Source organism: Haliotis rufescens, unplaced genomic scaffold (genome assembly GCF_023055435.1).
Source record: "Haliotis rufescens isolate VD_foot unplaced genomic scaffold, xgHalRufe1.0.p SCAF_15, whole genome shotgun sequence".
Taxonomy (NCBI): domain Eukaryota; kingdom Metazoa; phylum Mollusca; class Gastropoda; order Lepetellida; family Haliotidae; genus Haliotis; species Haliotis rufescens.
Genome location: NW_025963835.1, coordinates 33,541,200 through 33,563,225, shown reverse-complemented (window position 1 = coordinate 33,563,225; position 22,026 = coordinate 33,541,200). Strand labels below are relative to the sequence as shown.

General features: G+C 42.9%; 1 protein-coding gene across 1 annotated transcript; it reads left to right on the top strand.

Moving 5' to 3' along the window:
* The first annotated feature begins 13,091 nt into the window (after nucleotides 1-13,091).
* LOC124131943 (putative uncharacterized protein DDB_G0291608) lies at nucleotides 13,092-21,168 on the top strand. The gene is made up of 8 exons (XM_048395890.1): nucleotides 13,092-13,526; nucleotides 13,812-14,066; nucleotides 14,772-14,924; nucleotides 16,079-16,288; nucleotides 17,195-17,258; nucleotides 19,689-19,702; nucleotides 20,539-20,809; nucleotides 21,008-21,168. Exons 1-8 carry the CDS (start codon nucleotides 13,092-13,094, stop codon nucleotides 21,166-21,168), a joined length of 1,563 nt encoding a protein of 520 aa, XP_048251847.1.
* Nucleotides 21,169-22,026: the final 858 nt, after the last annotated feature.

Genomic DNA, 22,026 nt, shown 5'->3' with positions numbered 1-22,026 from the left:
ATTTTAATGCTCGGGTAGGTCGACTGCAACATGTGTCCCTGATGATGGAGTAGATGTCAATATAGATGAGGTTGCTTACAAAGTCACACGCCGATGGAGAGGACATTTTTGTTTGTTTGTTTGTTGTTTAACGCCGCACTCAGCAATATTCCAGCTATATGACGGCGGTCTGTAAAATAATCGAGTCTGGACTAGACAATCCAGTGATTAATATCATGAACATCGATCCACGCATTTGGGATCGATGACATGCATCAACCAAGTCAGCTAGCCTGACCACCCGATACCGTTAGTCGCCTTTTACGACAAGCATAGTCGCCTTTTACGGCAAGCATGGGTTGCTGAAGACCCTCTTCTTCCCCCGAATCTTCACGGGTCAATTTGATTTGGAATACAGCTTTTAGACTTTGCAGGCCTGAGTATTGCAAACTGCCGAATGAATGATGAAAAACCTGGTAATTATACCTTTGTGAGCAATAACGGCTTACTGAACTTGTAAATACAGAACATTATACAGACAACATAGTAAAGAATTATACTGACATTCTGTCAGTGCGGTGGTCAATTTACAAAGACTCATACCTACAACCACGGGAGCTGTACACTTCATAGACTATACCAGAGTCGACTCTCTATGGTTGGATTCAGAATGTAGAGAGGGAAAGAATGCATATTTACAGTCACAAGAGTTGTTTGATGTGAATAAATCGGAACATAATCGGAAAGTGTCATGTGAGAATACACACCCGTACGACAGTGAAAGGGGGAAAGAGACAGTACAACATGAACAGAAAAAACGTTGAGAAGATGAAGAAATCGAACCCTCGTGGCTTCTGGAAATATTTCGGATCTCGAAAAACGAGGGCAAGAAATATCAACAGTTAACTTTAGGCATCGTTTCCGTAGACTGACAAATCTGAATTGTAATACCAACAACAGCGCAAACCCTCTTGATGAAAATGAAGGATTCTTTTTAAAGAATTAGACAGACCGATCTCTGATCAGGAAGTGATGAACGCTATTTCTAAGTTGAAGAATAACAAATCTCCATCAACTGACTATATCAAATGAATATTTTAAATCAGTATGTAATAATGATGTGTTTTTTTACGCTGAAAAGCACCTAGTTTTCGACACTAAAAGTAAAGTAAAACGATATTGAACTTATTATTGAGGGTCGTATGTAAATACTATAACGGTTGTGGCCCGGAAGCCCCTCGTTGCATGATATAAGTTAGATTTAGTTCCAAATATTAACTAAAAGAGCTAAAAACTTACCTATACTATGCTCCACGAGCTAGGATGAAATCGCAATTATTACTGTCCAGCGAGAAAATGGTAGTTGCTATCTACCAACTTCCGGTTTGGCATGGACAGCATGTGTTCAAGCTAATCTTCGACAGTGGAACATTTCCTGAGACTTGGCGTGAAGGTGTCACTGTCCCAATATATGAGAAGGTGACGAAGGGGATGATGACAACTGAAGAGTTTTGTCGGGTTTTCCGCAATGGTGGAAAATTAAGATCGGACGAAGAATGGAATTACGGAAATTATGTACGTGAAGCTGTAGACAGTTTTAACTAGAAAGGACATGTTATCAACTATAACGCTTCGTTGGCCATGGCACAGAAAACATTAGCACGGAAGGGAATAAACTGTTTAAATATTCTCTTAAGAAATATGTGGAAATTCCATTTTTACACCCAAAACGCAGTTTGTATTATTTGCTGCATATCTTATTTCCACCATGAACTATGGATGTGAGATATGGGTCTTTGCCAACTGTACAGATATGGAAAAAGGATTCATCTAAAACTTTGTAAACGACTATTACACTTAATCAAAAAACTAGTTTTGTATGATGTATTTTTGGGAATTTAGGAGACACGTGCCCCGCGGTAAATCTGTGTTAGAATCGGTCCCCAGTAACTTATGCTGGTCGTAAAACACGACCAAACGGATCGGGTGATCAGGATTTGTGACCTGGCGTGTCCTCGTACCAGACCGCATGGATCCTTGCTCACAAATCAATCACGGAATTATCTGTTCCAGACTCGTATTAAGGAGGCTTGTAAATTATCATCTGGAATATGGCTGAGTGTGTCGCACTCAAACTAAGCGTCGCCGTGATTTAGCTGACATTTTTTTATGACTGCGTCGAAAATAAACTAATTTCAAAGCCTATACAAGTTCATTTTTTAAGAAAAAAAGACATTTTCAAAATAATGTTCTGAATTGATATGTTATTTATTTATGTTTTTAACTTGAAAATTTAGTTTAAGTAGCCACTTTATTAATATATTGAACTAGATAGAAAATACAACAAATATATCTTGTCTGGTCTGAACTATATTTATTATCGACCTGTATGTCCCAGAATAGTGCTTCTAAGCGAGGGAAGATAAAGTCCACTACAGATATAGAGGTGTCATCGACATCGTAATCCCCTCGTAAATCCACTATCACGGCAAAGTGATTTGATAGATGTGTCACAACAGGCCGCATACCGCTGTACGTAGTCCCACAGTATGCTGACTGCGTATAGTCACCGCCGTGGTCTAGTGGTAGAGCGGCCGCCAGGAGAGCGGAAGGTCCGGGGTTCGATCCCCGGCCTGTCATACACAAAAGACGTTAAAAGATGGTACTTGTTGTTACTCTGTCAGGCGCTCGGCATTGAGGGGCTAAGGTGCATGGGCCCGGAGTCACAACACCCTACAACACCCTTTCCATAACCATAAGAAATATCTTCCAAAGACGTAATTCGTAGCACGATTCCGATTATATCATGAACATGTAACAAATCACAATAAAATAGTCACAACACCAGGTATTCACTAAAACGTGAGAGTATTCTGCCCCAATGTTGGTACCACAAACACATGCAAGGGCAAGTCAACTGTTCACTTGGCAAACAGGAAACATGATGCAAGTCAATTGCAATGGACCTCATTTGGTCAGTGAGACGCTAAATTTGGAAATAGTTTCGATATTGCTACCATTAAATATCCCGAAGGCTGACTATGGTGACACAAGCAATGAGACAATCACGATATATGTTTGTGGTTGATGATGTGATTAAAGCACAGTTTAGTACACGCGAGGTAGGTTGGCTACAATGTTGATACGTATGGCGATCAATACAACACAGTTGGAGGCTAACAACATGTCAGAATGTAACACAGAATGCAACACATATGTATACAATGTCACTGATACAGGGGCGGTCGGGTAGCCTAGTGGTTAAAGCGTTCGCTCGTCACGCCGAAGACCCGGGTTCGATTCCCGGGTTCGATGTGAAAGCCATTTCTGGTGTCCCCCGCCGTGATATTGCTGGAATATTGCTAAAAGAGGCGTAAAACTAAACTCACTCACTCACTCGCTGATACAGGATCATGCGACATTGGCTTTGAGTCACATTCTGACACTAAACTACATGTAACGGACTGATCAAACATACTTTGTTAATGTTGACATCTCGAAACTATGTGTTTCATGAGGACTCAAACGTACATATACCTTTATTGCAGATTGTGTTGAGTTTCATCAATCTCTTCTATTGGTAAGTGCAGATATTTATTAATCAGCTCATCATAGTTCCGAGGGTTAAAAATGCCTTGAATGCTATGATCCTGGTCAGAAAACTTTTGGAAATGTTCGCAGAAAGAGCATGCTCTGTTGTGAATGTTGACACCACAGGCTTGAACTGCAAGAACATTTTTGTACATAAAAGAAAACACTATTGAAAAGTTAATACTGGAAAGGTGAAGCCACCCCTATTGTCACTTGTAATGCACAACTCTAAATATCTAGATCTATTTCACAGGTCAGTTTCTTGTTCAGGCGGCTATATCAGCAGAAATGATTTACTGCTTGGCTATTTTTGAAAGATATGTTATCAACGATAAACCTCAAGCTAAAGTGAACTTTCTAGGCCATATTCATTTTTGACAAAATAAATTTTCTTAACCTTTGAAAACAGAGAGGTAACAACATCTATGGTCACCTGGTTTAGTGACAAGGCCCCTCACAGATCAAAGAGTGAATAATTATAATTGAGTTTCTTTTCTGGGCTTGCAAAAATACAAGGAAATTCTTTGAGTTTTTGGAAAATCCCCATGGTATTGATTCAACTTGGCTCATATAAAATATGTGACTATAAAGAACGTCTTTCTTTGATTGTGCTGAGGATATTGACAGGGATTCTGTGGTTCATTTGCTTGTCCCAGCACTATATATTAGTTTGTACGTATTTTTATGGAGCTTCCATTACAAAAGAGGAGCGGACATGGTCTTCAGGTTTCAGAGTCAGCTCAAAAGTTGATAGTATTGATAAATGAGTGAGTGAGTTAAAGTTTTGCGTCACATCGGCAGTATCTCAGCCATATAGTGACGAGAACAAATTGAAAGACAAATATCTGTCACAAAGGTTAGTAAAACATTAGCATGATTGAACATCACAGATTGAAATCTAAGTATTGATAAATGTTTTTCGCAGATATCTTCCTCAGTTAGCATACTGGCCTTATGTGTGGCATTATTTTGCATGACATAAACATGCAGTGTTTCTTTTTTATGAAAAAAAGATAATGTGGTGATGAAGGCTGTGTTATTTAAGGCCTTCTCAAAAGGAACAACTGCAAACTTGTTATGTAGGGCAGCCAGAATTTGGATGACAGCTAGGTGTGACAGAATGGATGATTACTTACGAAGAAAAATAAGGGAGTTGAGTTGTACACTCACATTATCGCGGTGTAGCATCAGAAAGTAACATCTAATCACAATGAACTTTAAAAAAGTGTGTGGACCTAAAGTGTAACTCACAATCAAAAATGCAACTGAGCTGAGTACGCCCTAAAAATGCCCCAGAGACAGCGTCTCAATGAACAGGCAAAATGGCAAACTGAGGGAATGACAGAGGGAGGGATGTCAATAACCGAATTTTGGTCAAATCAAAAAGTGCAATTTCTCGACAATGACACACATACCGTTAAACAGTGTGACCTGGGCGTGTCAAACCTTACAAAACCAAACACATGGACAGGATCCTCTGATGATATTAATTACACTTCGTAGGTGATACAGATCCGCTCCTGTTATCAATAGAATCCACATGTCTACCATAAAACTTTTTGAAAGCTTTACTTAGGCATTGAATGCTGTAACCTTGATCAAACAACTTCTGAGCTAGAGTCGTATGACGCTCTTTGAAATCTTGAGCATGCTCGACTGTATCTGAAAATAGGGCGAAATGTGAGTTGAGGTGAGGTGAAATTGGGTTTAACGTCGCGTCCAAGATTATTGCACTTATATAGCAACGTGCATGTACGAGTATGTGTTTGTGTGGCTGCTTGTACTAGTCCGGACTGATGCCGATTTATAGTGCTAGCTCACTGAGATACCATGCCGCAGTTTAACATGAATACCCCACTCAGACACAGTATACTGACTCCGAGCCGAACAGTCCTTGTTTTAGCCCCTTAATGCCGAGCGCCAGCAAGGTAAAAACAAGTACCATCTTTTAACGTCTTTTGGTATGACGCGAACGGGCATCGAACCCCGGACCTTCCGCTCTCCGGGCGGACGCTCTACCACAGGACCACGGAGGCGGTCTAGCGAAATGTGAACACCAAAGTCTGGAGATGCAGGAATATTGCTCGATATGAATATTGCTTGACTATTAGAAAGTGGAAGTCATTCCTCTTGGCAAACAGTCTTGTGGAGAGTGTTTTTCGCTATGAATATTTATGCATAGATCTAAATATGAAACAGATGAGGCGGTCTCAATGGGTACCTTTATTTCTAGTTCAGGTGGTTAAATCAGTGGAAGTGTATTGGCTATTGGATGCTTATTGAACGATATCAGATCATCTACATACCTGAAGTTAAACTTCTTGGCTAAATGACCTTGTTTTTACTTCATATGCTTAAAGGAAGAGATTCGCAAGAGAATCTACATGGCATTAATTCCACTTGTCGCGAATTCTTTCTGTGAATATGAAGGACATTCTTCCTTTATTGTATTAACGATTGGTCCGTCTTTGAGACAGGGATTTGGTGGTACATTTGTTGAACCCAACGATATATGTTTTATGGAGCTTGGAATCCAGTGCAAAAGAGGAATGGATATATATTCAGGTTTTAGAGTCAAGTCAAAAGTACTGATTTATTGTTTTGGCAGATTTCTTTCTCAGTAAACATTCTTGCCTTATATAGGGCATTATTTGAAATATCATTTATACCAAGTTATTTGATCAAATAATTAATGTAGTGATGCTTACATATAATGGCTATATTATTTGGCGCCTCAGCTAAATGACCAGCATCAGTTGGCTGTTTACGAGAAGTAGTTCCACCATTGGTGGGGAATAATTGAAGTATTCATTACCATTCATTCTTCTCACACTGTGTAAGACAGCCACTGTAAGCAAATGTAAGACAGCGAGGTGAGCGGAAGGTCGGCGCTCGGCATTTAGGGCATTGAAACTAAACCAGGACAGGTCCGCTCACAGACAGTACACTATGGCCAAGCACTAGACAATCGGCAAACGTCCGAACCAATAACAGTACACACACACTTACATGCATGTCACTATATAATCTCTAACACGACGTCAAACCCCACTAATACAAGCACACACACACACACACACACACACACACACACACACACACACACACACACACACACACACACACACACACTTACATGCATGTCACTATATAATCTCTTACACGACGACAAACCCCACTAATACAAGCACATACACACACACACACATGCATGTCACTATATAATCTCTTACACGACGTCAAACCCCACTAATACAAGCACACACACACACACACACACACACACACACACACACACACACACACACACACACTTACATGCATGTCACTATATGATCTTTAACACGACGTCAAACCCCACTAATACAAGCACATACACACACACACACACACACACACACACACACGCGCGCGCGCGCGCGCGCACGCACACACACACACACTTACATGCATGTCACTATATAATTTTTAACACAACGTCAACGTCAAACCCAATTCCCTGTTTCCTGTTTTGAGATGAGCGTAATTTTCTGTCATGTCAACATAAGATATCAGGTGAGTCAAACGACACAGTGTCTGTTGTGATGTTTTGATTCGTTTGTCTCACAGTCAGCAACATGTCACTTGTATGGCAGTAACATGTGGGTAAACAAATCGGAACGAATAAAACCAGTCCTTGATATGAGAAGCTAGCCTGCATCGCAATGCTAAAATCATCGATGCACAGCTTCTCCTTTCTGGCACTTGATGCTTCAGTGACTAATATCCGATCTTACAAATGAAGTCGACGTGGCAAACAGTTGTCTGGCACTCATACGAGATCAAACTAACCGTTAAGTCGGTTGTTCCGACAATCACATGCTACTGAGGATCTTTAATGTCCTGGGTATGTTTTGGTTTGGTTTGTTGATTTACGCCGCACCCAGCACTTTTCCGGCTATATGGCGGCGGTCTGTTAATAATCGAGTCTGGACCAGACAATCCCATGAGTGATGTCATGAGCATCGTTCCACGCAATTGGGATGGATGAAATGCCTCAACCAAGTCAGCGAGCCTGACCACCCGATCCCGTTAGTCGCCTCTTACGACAAGCATAGTTGCCTTTTACGGCAAGCATGGGCTGCTGAAGACCTATTCTACCCCGGATCTTTACGGCAAGCATGGGCTGCTGAAGACCCAGTCTACCCCGGATCTTTACGGCAAGCATTGGCTGCTGAAGACCTATTCTACCCCGGATCTTTACGGCAAGCATTGGCTGCTGAAGACCTATTCTACCCCGGATCTTTACGGCAAGCATGGGCTGCTGAAGACCTATTCTACCCCGGATCTTCACGGGTCTAATGTCTTGGATCACCACTCAGTTGTACATGAAACCATGTTGAGACATCTGAGCTGGATATCTGATTCAAGGAGCGTGTACTGATTATCTGTCGATGTACTATTTCTTAGATGTAGCAAAGTACACTTGTCTAGAAATAGCATTGACGTGGAAAGGTTAATTCACTGGTTTCTGTTACTTTTTAGCTGAGGTGGGTACATCTTTGGAAGGGACTTTTCTATTTGACCGTTATTGAACGATATTAGATCATGAAGCAACTTTAAGCATGCACCAAATTTCTTGGCCAAATTGCCATATTTTTTATTTTGCCAATCCGAGCAGAACGTCTGATTCGTAAAGAAACATTTGCGAGCGCCATCGGTGTCCATGGAATCAAACCCGACTGAAGACAGTTATAGAAACAGGATTAATAGGTATAATTGGTCTGGTGGATCGCGAAAGTCATAATCTAATCATAATTCATAATGTACCCGTCCACCCTGGGAGAGCCACTCGTTGAAGATGGCGGCAGTTTGTGCCCGAGAACAGCATATGGCAGCCAAATGGTAATAAATGTGTTCTATGTGTGTTTTGTGATCTTTGTTTGAATAGAAACACATGGAAGTTACGGCCTTGAGCATATCATGTTATTTCGGAGTTTCTTTGTACAACATGGTAGTTTCGATAGTTAGGATAGGTTCATATGCGTCTGACTACATTCCTGCCATAGGTAGCAGAGCAGTAGGGTCTTAAAAGATAATCTAACTTACCTTCCTTTTAAGTTTTATCGGGGGCACGGGTGGCCCAGTCGTCTAAGGCGCCGCGATTCGCTGTGCAGAGTTGCGTCCCTTGGGTTCGCCCCGATTATGTTTCTAGGTTTGTCAGCACCATACCCGTGCTCGTGGGTTTCACCGAAGTGGTAAACGTCTGAGAGCTGCATCACTTCGGGCCTTCCTCCCACATGAAGCTGACACGCCGCGATATAACTGGAATACTGTTAAAAGCGGCGTTAAACCCAACTCACTCACTCACTCACTTTTAGTTTTATCTTCAATGCATATATGTACTATCTTCAGATTTCGAGTGTCTGTTGGTTTGTGGTTGAGTGTCGCACAATATTCCAGTATTATGTTGGCGGAATGTAAATAATCTAGTCTGAACTGATGAATCCTGATTGATATCATTAGCTGCAGTCTACGCCGTTTACGTGCGATGGCAAGCCGGTAACCACGTAATCGAACCTGCCCCGCCCAATCCACGAAATCTCTTCTTACGATCAGTTCTAGAGTGGAATGCCCAAGGGGATATTCAGATTGAAAACGCACCCTCCTAAGAGGGTCCACATTGGTTTTACAAATGAGCTTCATATTGAAACATACCATCGCGCCATGGTAAGCGAATATTAATTGTGCCACGTCTCAAATTAACATTGTCTGCTTAGTGTAAAGTAAAACAAAAGGAACAAGAGACATGTTCTTGGTCAAACATTTTTATAATGTAGAATTATTGACCCATTTGAGACAAGTTGATTTCGGGTCCCTAGAAACCTGTTGTTGTTAGTGACGGCTAAATGTGTCATGTGGTCTGGCTCGGTGGCTTGTTGTCTGTGTTTGATCATACCACGACATCTGGTGAGTGAGTGAGTTAATGCTTTACGTCACATGGGCAATAATTCAGCCATATCGTGACGAGAAAATATACATTTTTAATACATTCTGACGCCTCTATTATGCTGATGATATTGTCTTAATATATTACAGAACTTCAGACAATGCTTGACTGTCACAGTACATGGTGCAACATTTACAATATGTGTGTAAATACTCATAAATCATATGTGGTTCAATTCAGGAAGACAGGCTGCATATTCGTATGCGATGATCTTGAAACTGTAGAGAGTTACTATTATCTAGGTGTATTGTTAACAGAACATTTAGATTCCGATCCTATTGTTAAGTCACCTACTACTTCAGCCAAATGAGCACTTGGTGCATTAGTTACAACGAATACATTTTAGGTTGGCTGGAGTGTCGTTGGTTTACAACTTTATATGACTCGATGATGTGGAATGTTGGATCCTATATTTAGGGTATTAAGTCTTATGTTTTATTGTTTCAGAGGTTAAACACTTGGTGTTAATAGTGTGTAAAAAAGGACGAAATAATGCAATTACAAAACCTGCAGTTTCATCCGACAAGAGTTGGTTGGTTGGTTGGTTTGTTGTTTAACGCCGCACTCGGCAATATTCCAACTATATGACGGCGGTCTGTAAATAATCGAGGCCCAATTAGTACTAATTGAGTTGTTTGAATATTTATATATTTTGTATATTAACAGTTACTGCATTTATTTAAAATATGAGATCGAAAAAACAGGGGCTTTTTTTCATTTCCTAGAGTACTTTAGTACTACGACATCCATGCTTTAAGAAAATAGGTTCAGACTAAGACTTCGAACAGCTGGCTGAAATTATCTCAAACTGTAAATCAATACCCACAAATGTTATTTTGATATATGCTCTTTTTCATTATGTCATTTGGCTCGTATTTATTACATGAAGCCAGAAAAGCAGTTTTCTAGCATTTCCGACAGTACTTTAGTGTGACCTGTTTGTAATTTGATAATTGCCTTGTCGATTCTTTTGGTTTTATGATAGATTTTGTTGTTTTTTTGGAGTGGCTTTTGTAGCATAGTCGCCTTTTACGGCAAGCATGTGTTGCTGAAGACCTATTCTACCCCGGATCTTCACGGGTGGGTAGTAGAGGGAGATGATGTAGTCGTAGTGATGATACTGGTTGTTGTAGTAGTAATAGTAGTGGTGGTGGTCGTCGTCGTTGTGGCGGTGTAGTAGTAGTAGTAGTAGTAGTAGTAGTAGTAGTAGTAGTAGTAGTAGTAGCGACGGTCGTAGTACATCATTCTACCAGCAGATGGTTTGCCTGTTCAGATTACTGGCAGTCCACAATGAAGGTGGGAAACTTACCTGAAAATTTCCTAAACACAGAAACGTATGAATTAAACAGGATAACAGTGTCTGTGCCACATGTTGAATTATATAACGCTAAACGACCCATTTACGCTATTCTCTACACACAACACAAATGTACATGTGAAACCCATGTCTGTGACATTTGATTATGAACAATTCGTGGTAATATTCATGCGGTATATCTCTCAATATATGTCAAACGATCAGGCTCTATACTCACAAGGCCCGAGAAGATCCGGGGTAGAATAGGTCTTCAGCAACCCATGTTCGCCCTAAAAGGCGACTATGCTTGTCGTAAAAGGCGACTAACGGGATCAGGTGGTCAGGCTCGCTGACTTGGTTGATGCATGTCATCGATCCCAATTTCGTGGATCGATGCTCATGATATCAATCACTGCATTGTCTGGTCCAGACTCGATTATTTACAGACCGCCGTCATATAACTTGAATATTGCTGAGTGCGGCGTTAAACAACAAACCAACCAACCAACTATACTCACAAAACGATATTTTCAAAAGTTATTGTATTAAAAATAAATCAAATAAAGAGGAAGTGAGGTGAAATGGGGTCGTACTCACATAGCGACGTGCCTACTTGTTAGTCCGGACTAATGCCGAATTTATAGTGCTAGCCTACTGAGCTACCATGCCTCAGTTTAACATGAATACCCCACTCAGACAGAGTTTACTGACTCCGAGACGGCCAGTCCTTGCTTTAGCCCCTTAATGCTGAAGCCCATGAAGATTCCGGGGTAGAATAGGTCTTCAGCAACCCATACATACCGTAAAAGGTGACTATGCTTGTCGTAAAAGGCGACTAACGGGATCAGGTGGTCAGGCTCGCTGACTTGGTTGATGCATGTCATCGATCCAATGGCGTGGATCGATGCTCATGACATTAATCACTGGATTGTCTGGTCCAGACTCGATTATTTACAGACCGCCGTCATATAGCTGGAATATTGCTGAGTGCGGCGTAAAACAACAAACCAACAACCAACCTTAATGCCGAGCGTCAGACAAGGTAACAACAAGTACCATATTGTAACCCCGCCTGGGATCGAACCCACGGCCTTCCGCCCTCCGGACAGACGCTCTACCACTAGACCACGGAGGCGGTCTACCAATGTGAGGAACTGAACCGGTCTTCGGCTGGCCGAGCGAATGCTTTATCCCATAGATTACCCCCACCCCCACCCCGACCCGACCCCCATCTCACCTCAACCCCACCCCACCCGAACCCCACCCCACCCCACCCTATCCCCCTGTAGGTTAAAGTGGTTACTTGTAAGGATCCCTGTCAAATCAAATAAAGCAGTTTGTATCAAACAGGTTATTTCTGAAAATGTGCTTTAATGAAATCCGTAACACGTGATGATAAAGTTTACTAATATGACATGCACGCCAATGAGGAAAAGCATGAAAAGTAACTATTCTAACAATTCTGACTGAATATTGCAGCGATAGTGTGTGGACAATGGACGTTGAAACATGGATAATGATCAAGAATGATCAACTTATAAATGAAATAATATTATTGGTAAAATGTTGTGTGTGCGATGTTTTTACACGATGTTGATTTCCATTGTCTGGCTGATGTCCCATGAAATGTGCAAGGCGTGTCACTCGAGTAGAGCACGTTCGACATGTCCATCCAGAGCATCGTTGCATAACACTGTCAGATAGGCCGGGAGGATGGTGACGTCTCCCCATTGTTTCAAGGTGCTGGTGACTTAGCTATATGTTTGAGCGTCACGAGAATAAATCAACGTACACGCTTTCAGTTGCTTGTCACTGAACACCCAATAGTCCCTGGGCACGTGCTTGCTGGTTTGACTGTGGCTAAGGGAGCAACCATCTTATTGTCGGGTGGAGGGGGTGGGGGTTTATTTCCTAAAATGAGACTCAATCCCCTGCTGTATTTAAAACAGTTATATGCCTTTTTCTTACAGAAAGTGGGTATTGTATTATCGAGGAGTCAAATGTCTGTGTAAAATCAACTAATCTCAAACCTTAATCAAGCTCCTCCACCACCCGAACCACCCCAACCCCCCAACCCCCCAACCCCCACCCCCTTGAAATCAAATGGATGCTCCTTCGGGTTGGACTATAAAACATGGATACTTCCACAGGCGCATCGCGCATCTCGTTTTACGATCTCTGCACACCTCCATACTTCTTCTAGCGATTATTTACACCTATTTGATTCCAGCGATCATGTTCTCTTTTTTCACGTCTCTCGGATTGGCCCCGCAGGCGACCCAGGGCACCTCCAGCGACCCAGGGCACCTCCCAGGCACCTCCAGCGACCCAGGGCACCATCCAGGCACCTCCAGCGACCCAGGGCACCTCCCAGGGTACCCCCCAGGCACCTCCCAGGCACCTCCAGCGACCCAGGGCACCTCCAGCGACCCAGGCACCTCCCAGGCACCTCCCAGGCACCTCCAGCGACCCAGGGCACCACCCAGGTACCTCCAGCGACCCAGGGCACCTCCCAGGGTACCCCCCAGGCACCTCCCAGGCACCTCCAGCGACCCAGGGCACCTCCCAGGCACAGCAGGCGGACCAGACGCCGTCAACATCCAGGATGTCGTCGATCTCCTCTACACCATTCGCCACCCCGATGACGACGACTCCGGCAGCAAGGAGGCGGTCAGCAGTGCCAGACCGTCGGGGGGCGGCACCAATGAATGTGAGTAAATAGTTTTGGTTTAATATGTCTGCTTCAACTCATTCCACCAGTCTCACGAGTTCTATACATGCCTAATCCGTCTTACTCCTATGCTAGTTTTACATATCAGTCTGTGGTATTCTAGTTATTTCAATGTACATTCATTCACTCACTCACTCACTCACTCCTATGTACACACGCCTTGAATACATAGGTGAAGCATTATAACTGCAATAGGCTAACATCTTACATTTGTTGTGTGGCAGCTTGTCGAGACCGAGCTCCGCCAGCTCCGCGAGGAGAACCGGCGACTGAGGGAGGAGAACCGGCGACTGAGGGAGGAGAACCGGCGACTGAGGGAGGAGAACCGGCAGGCAATGGAGAACCGGCGACTGAGGGAGGCGAACCGGCGACTGAGGGAGGCGAACCGGCGACTGAGGGAGGAGAACCGGCAGGCAATAGAGGAGGTTCGACAGGCTAAGGAGGACATTAGGCAGGTGAAGGAGAACAGGCAACTGAAGGTAATTGTAAGTGAGACACACCAATGTGAACATCATAACAGTCTTGTGGTGGGTGACACCTTGATGTTGACTCAGGCCGTACCTGCAGTGTTGGAGCTACGTCTTCTGTCTGCACAATGAGTGAGTGAGTGAGTATGGTTTTACGCCGCTTTTAGCAATATTCCAGCAATATCTCGGCGGGGGACACCAGAAATGGGCTTCACACATTGTACCCATGTCGGGAATCGAACCCGGGTCTTCGGCGTGACGAGCGAACGCTTTAACCACTAGGCTACCCGACCGCCCTCTGCACAATGACGTAATCGAGTCTCTGAGATAACTCTTCGACTATTTATATAACTACTAGATAAATTGTAATCAAACTTCATAATTATGAAAACGAGAGATGTGCTCATCAATTCGTATTCCAGTCTACATGTACTTAGGAAATGAGCTAGGGCAAAATGAAGCCTTTCACATTCAGTTCATAACTCACATTGGTGACTAAGCGTTGTTTTATTGTCAGGGCTATAGGTAGTTACTGTCATATATTAAATATAAATCTCCCTGAAGAAACAAGGCATGTTTTAGGGTCGGTAACAGGCATGGAAAACATTTGTTTGGGCCACCTGGAGTTTGTCCAGGCACGCTACACGATATACAAAACGAGCACGTGCACTGTCTGTATACATGCATGTACACACCTACTCTTACATTGCTTCGTAGGCTTCCACCTCGGCAGCTTCCACCTCGACAGCTCCCACCTCGGCAGCTTCCACCTCGGCATCTTCCACCTCGGCATCTTCCACTTCAACTGCACCAGTGACGGCAGGGACGGCAGTAACTTTAGGGACTTTAGCGACAGCGACGGTTCCAACTGTGAGTTAATTCTCATTGACAGTATTCGATTCATCTTTTTTTACTAACTCTCTTGCCATGTAGCCTAGGATGCCTGAATTAATCGTCCTTGACATTGTTAAAGGACCTCAATTTAGGGCTTAGCTTCACCATCGCGTTTTCTTCCTCCCCTGAGCATTTCAGTTAAACCTCGTATTCAACACTCCTGTGCATAGCAACACAATGTTCCACTAAAACATCTGGTGATTCCGGGATAGAATGGCCCACAGCAACATATACTGCTCGTTAGGGGCGACTTAGTGGATCGGGGGATCAGGCTAGGTGACTTAGTGGATCGGGTGATCAGGCTAGGCGACTTAGTGGATCGGGGGATCAGGCTAGGTGACTTAGTGGATCGGGGGATCAGTCTTGGTGACTTAGTGGATCGGGGGATGAGTCTGGGTGACTTAGTGGATCGGGGGATCAGGCTAGGTGACTTAGTGGATCGGGGGATCACGCTAGGTGACTTAGTGGATCGGGGGATCAGGCTAGGTGACTTAGTGAATCGGGGGATCAGGCTGGGTGACTTAATTGATTTCCTGAATCGTACCTCGACGCCGTGGATCGATGCTCACAATATCTATCACATGGTCATGATTTTGTACATTGATCTGTTTGTTGTTTAACGCCACACTCAGCAATATTCAAGCCACACGAGACCCTAGCATGGTGATCTACCTTCAGTCGTTGACGATGTTTAGACCTTTTTTTATATTGTATTATTACATATATTGATATCTTTTTATGGTTGAATGCTAGTTTTATATATTTATCTGTGATATTCTATTGATCGTACTGTCCATCGATGACAGGTTTTTAGATGTGACGTTCAATATTAACTCACTCACTACAGTCACATGACGGCGATCTGTAAATACTAGAGAGGCGACTAACAGGATCGGATGGCACGCCCACTGACTTGGTTGATGCCTGTCCTCGTATCCCAATTGAGTTGATCGATGCTCATGATGTCAATCACAAGACTGTCAAGACTGTTTACAGATCGCCGTCACATAGCTGCAGTATATAGTACAGACAGTTCAGTTATTTATATGAATACAACAGTTATTTCGCCATTAAAATAGTACAGTAATCTTATAATCTTATATCTTATAATTGGGTATTTTTTCTCTCAGAATCAGGCTGCCAACAATAGGCGATATCAGCGACACAGGCAGAGGACGGTAGCCATGATTCGTCAGCAACAACAGCAACAGCGTCAACAGCAAAGACGGATGGAACAGCAGAGGCAGGCTCGCGACCAGCAGCAACAGCAGCAGCAGCAGCAACAACAACAACCCAACCAGGCTCTGCTGCGTGTTTTAGATGAGGCACAAAGGACTTCGGTGAGATTTTGTTTCATCTCTTGTTAATTGACTTCCATACCCAACGATTGTAGAAGTACTGGTTTGACCAGCATCGACTGGCATTTTGCCGTACCTCCTTAATGCAACTGCATCAGAGGACAATAGTGCGTTAGGGTGTTTCATTGTCGCATGGGTGGCCCAGTCATCGAAGGCGCCGCAGTTCGCTCTGCAGAAGCGGCGGTACAATGATAAAATGAGTCGATCTGACTAGCGTAAGCAGATACCTGACCAATAGTCCGAGATTTAGACACTTCTATTCAGTAAATTTTGTATTTCTTGCCTCTACATACAGCAACAGACAGACGTTTCTTTTAATAGCAATGCTATCACTCTGTATGATATAAATAATAGTTTTAATTGTATGATATTGATTGATTTTACAATGAACTTGAGACATACATCTTTCATCGCATATGGTATTTTCATAGCTGCAAGTCTCAACAGCAAGCTTGAAATTGCAACATCCCTCACTTTCTACAAAAGGAACATCATCGATACGTGATTAGTATCGTTAATATATCCTTTAACGATGGCTGTTCCCTAGAACTTGGTCTCACTTTAATCCGATACTTCACCATAACACTGATATACTCCGACAATAAACCCCAACATGTCCCGTGAACATGCTTGCCATGAAATGCGACTTGCTTGTCAGAGGCGACTAACGGGATCGGGTGGTCAGGTTCAGTAACATCGTGTCATCATATCCCAATTGATGTTCATGGTCACTCACTAGATTGTCTGTTCCAGACTCGATTATATAAAGACCTATTGCTGACCCCGGCGTTAAATCGCAAACCGACACAATAGGAACGTGATAAATGATTTGTATCGTTTATATATACATTCCTCGTAAGTGGGTCTAAGTATTGTTTTTCATTACAGAGAAGGGGACGCGTCCGCAAGCCTGCTGGTGCTCTTCAGATGACCCTGGGAGGAGGCATCACCAGTAAGTTGACCCAATGTGTCGAGATGTATCATTTACAAAGGGAGGCAGTCAACACATCGACCTATTCTACGTGGGTTGACCTAGTGGATCAACCGCTAGCTTGACATACACAACTATTGTTACGTTATCCCACGTGTTGTGCCCATTCTGGTCCCAATCTCTGATATTGGTGGAATAATGATATACAGTCACAGCACCCACTCACCCACTCACATTTAGCCCCGTGAAGATCTGGATCAAACGTAACCTTCAGCAACCCATACTTGTAACAATTATCTAACGGGATCGGGTGGTCAGGCTCGTAACTTAGTTGATGCATGTCATTGTATTCAAATAGCGTGGATCCATGTTCGGCACTGAGGCAACCTCTTTAAATTGTAAAATTTTAAAGATTTGCGGACAGGATTGATATGTTTCGGAAATTGGTGTTAGTAGATGGTTGCAGAAGTTAGTTTGTTTGTTGCTTGCCGCACTCAGCAATATTCCAGCTATATGACGGTGGTCTGTAAATAATCGAGACTAGACCAGACAATCCAGTGATTGACATGAACATCGATCCCGATCCCGTTACTCGCCTCTTACAAGCAAAGTCGCCTTTACAGCAAGCATGGTGTTGCAGAAGTAGATTAGTGTGTATCTTGGTGAAAGAAGAGGTTTTTCCACCCTGGTGTTTCAATCGTATGTTTCTACATATGTTGACGAACATCTCCTTACTACTTCAGACATCGTAACCAACGACCAGGTGGCTTTCATCAGGAAGAGGCAACGATAAGGGGCATCCCAAAATGTGGTAAGTTAAACTATACTTAATTCTTGAGGGCAAACATTTTCCAGTCATTATGGGAACATTTAGCGAGCATTGGCCTCACCCACGAAACCAACATTTAACAGGGTTCTTCTATACGGGGGTGACCCAGGGCAGAATAGGTAACCCGGTACCTTATGGTTGTTGAATACAATTAGGGCCAGTCACAAGTGTGATTGTACTCCCGTTGATCATTCTACAACCCCATCAACCAGTTTGCTTGTCAGTCAAATGTTAGCTGTAATATTGCTGCCTTGGGCGTTCTACAACGTTCACCTCCTCACCTTTCCTCACGCAATGGTGACTCTGCCCAAAGTGGTGAATTCTGAGACCTGCATCAATTCTAGCTTTCCTCCAACATCAAACTGGGTATAATGTGTGAAGCCAATTTCTGGTGTCCCCCGCCGTGATATTGCTGGAATATTGCTAAAAGCGGCGTAAAACCAAACTCACTCACTCACACTCCAACATCAAACTGTTCTGTTCTCTATGAAAATACATCGACATATATTACATGGATTAACTGTTCGGCATTGAGGCAACCTCTCTTTAAATTGTAAAATTGGTATTGGGGGATGATTTGTCGATTAGTAGATTAGTGTGTATCTTGGTCAATCAATAGGTGTTTCCACCCTGGTGTAAATGGTTTGTTTCTCCTTACTTCAGGCATCGTAAACGACCAAGCTTCGTTCATCCGGCAGCGATAGGTGTCCACCCTCAGTGTCCACCAGCCGTCTTTGGCGACGAGGTTAATCTGCTGTTACATCCTCAAATGCGGTAAGTTAAACGATAGTTATAAACGATATATTTATTCTCTTGGAATGAATTCTTTAGAGCAAACATTTTCCCGTCAATTTGAAACGAGATTGATTTTATGCTTAAAAGTACACTTTAACAGTTAAATGTTAGTGCATACATTCTCGTTACTCGTCCGTCCACTAAAACAACTTTCAAACGTGATCTGGTCTTCATGTGTGTTTATAGAAGTGATTGAATAATTCTGGAATTAACAAAATATTGTTTCTTCTTCAGGTGTGGTGACATGTTACTTCTGCAACACATGCCAATTACGCCGCTTCATGTGCAGGAATAGACACCCTCTGATACCCTCGATATCAATATATCTTATACATAAACTGTTAAAAACATTCTATCTATCTTGACTGGGATGATCCAAAGATGCCAACTTAACATGTTTATTTAAAACTTGGTACAACGTCCTGCTTTGACACATTAGTCCTACAATTCCCGGATGTTGTCCATGTGTACCTCCTGATGACTCGGAAGCTCTGAGGTGTTGAGGGGTGTTTCATGTTTCATGGCTCAGTTTCTACCTGAAACACCCGCTAACACCTTCTTGTTGAACAATGACTCGGTCGTATTCACAAACATTTTCTAGGGTAATTGTATTTGGACAACGTCAGTCAGGGGATTGTTGTGAAAGATTTTAATACCAGCATTCAAATGAGCATGTCAGATCTTACTGGTTGCATCACCTCAACAAAATATTTCAGTTTGTTTTCTTGATACACTGAGTTGAAGACGTCTCTTCCTTATCATGTGCGGTGCTATGGTAGGGTGTTGGCAATATCAGTCTACAACGAAGATGGATGTTTGTTGAACAGAACTAAGTGACAAGGTAAGTTTCAAACTGTGCGTTGATGGTTAAAAAGTGTCACTTATTTTATAGACAGGCCGTTCCAAACAACTTAAGACATTCAGAACTCCCAGACTTTTCTAAATTCTATTCACAACCGTCTACCACACCTCCGCTCTAGTCTGTGGTGAGTACTAAGACATGAACGCTAGATCCATGCAATTTAACTGGATACTTTATATTCTCAATGAAGAACGGAAACGTCCCCTGACGCCACTCGATTGCACCTAACACCAGTGGGCAGATAACCTCTATTTTTACTTATTGATATTATCACGCGAGTGTATTTTTGGATAATAAATATCCTGTATTGGGAACAGACATTGCATTTAGCGAGTTTGGGCCTCACCCACATACCAACATTTAACAGGGTTCTTCTATATGCTCTCGAGGTGACCCAGGGCAGAATATATAACCCAGTACCTACATGTTGAATACAATTAGGGCCAGTCACATGTGTGATTGTACTTACGTTGATCATTCTACAATGCCATCGACCACTGTTCGCTTGTCAGTCAAATGTTAGATGTAGAACGCCGCAGTCAGTAATATTACAACATTCACCCTTTCCACATGCAATGATTACTCTTGCCACCCTTAGATGTTCCAGAAACTCCAATTCAATACACCTCGTCAAAGAGGAACAGGTCTGACGCATATGAAATTAGTGTGAAAAGACCAAGCACAAAGTCAATGTATATCGAGTGTGGCCAGGGAATTCTTTGAATAGCTTGTTTGTCTGACATATGCTGAAATAACAAACGAGTCAACCAGAATAAGATTAATAGAATTTTTAAACATTATTTTTTTTTCTAAAGGTTGTGTCAAGCCTCAGTCGCCATCAGTCTCAGTCGCCACCTGCCTCGGTCGCCACCAGCCTCAGTCGCCACCTGCCTCAGTCGCCACCTGCCTCAGTCGCCACCAGCCTCAGTCGCCACCAGCCTCAGTCGCCTCCTGCCTCAGTCGCCACCTGCCACCAGCCTCCGTTGCCACCAGCCTCCGTTGCCACCAGCCTCAGTTGTCACCAGCCTCAGTTGCTACTCGCCACCAGCCTCAGTCGCCACCTGCCTCCACCTCCACCTGCCTCAGGTACATCCCCTGACATACTTGTCAGACTCTTACCAAACTAATCCGGACCAGCCAACATACCCAGCTGTCCATGGTCTCACTATAAACAAAGTTAGTTTCTAAAGTAGATTCTTGATGGCAAATAATAGATGTTCTTATCCTGATGCTTGTTAATTGCCTCTTTCATATATGTTTACGAAAATCTTCTCATCACTTCAGGTGTGGTTCCGACTGACCAGAACGCAGCCTCACTCACCTTAACAGTTGCCAGGCTCAGTTGCCGTCCATCCTCAGTTTCCACCAACCTCAGCCTCATCCTCCAGCCGCCTCACCGTCAACAATCCAACTGTCACCGACTTCTTCACGCCATCAGTAAGTAAAACTGAAGCTGTAAAGGAATCATGTATACTGTAGGAATTAATTCTTCATGTATCTAGATACAGTTGTCATATTAGTGCATGCAATTCCTACATTATTTGTCAGTCTTCAAAAAATGCCACACGTATGTGAATTGATCGTCATGTTTGTTTAAAAAATTGATTGATTCTGAAATTAACAAAATATTGTTTTTGCTTCAGGTGTGGTGCGGCTACCCTCTCCAACATCCGCCAATTACACCGCTTCATGTGCAGGAATTGACACCCTCTGATACACTCTTTATCCATGTATCTTATTACTGAATCATTTCATTTCATCAATATTCACATAACCAGGAAGATCGAAAGATGCCAACTTAACATGTTGGAATTATCAGGATCTGTTTTGTATGTTTAAAACTTGGTACAACATCCTGCTTTTGACACGTTCGTCCTCTTACAAGTCCCGGAAGTTGTCCATGTGTACCTCCTGATGACTCGGAAGCTCCGAGGTGTTGAGGGGTGTTTCATGTTTCATGGCTCACATTTCTACCTGAAACACCCGCTAACACCTTCTTGTTGAACGATGACTCGGTCGTATTCACAAACATTTTCTAGGGTAATTGTATTTGGTCAACGTCTTTAGTCAGGGAATTGTTGTGAAAGTTTTCTTCCGAGAACGTATCAAATTGCATTTGGTTAAAACGTCACCTCAACAAAATATTTCGGTTGACATTCATGATACACTGAGTTAAAGGAGAATATTCCCAACCATGTGCGGTGTAAGGTAGTATGTTGGCAGTATCTACCACTGACGTCTATGGATGTTGAACAGAACTATGCGATAAGGTAAGTTCCAAACTCACTTATAGACAGACTTTC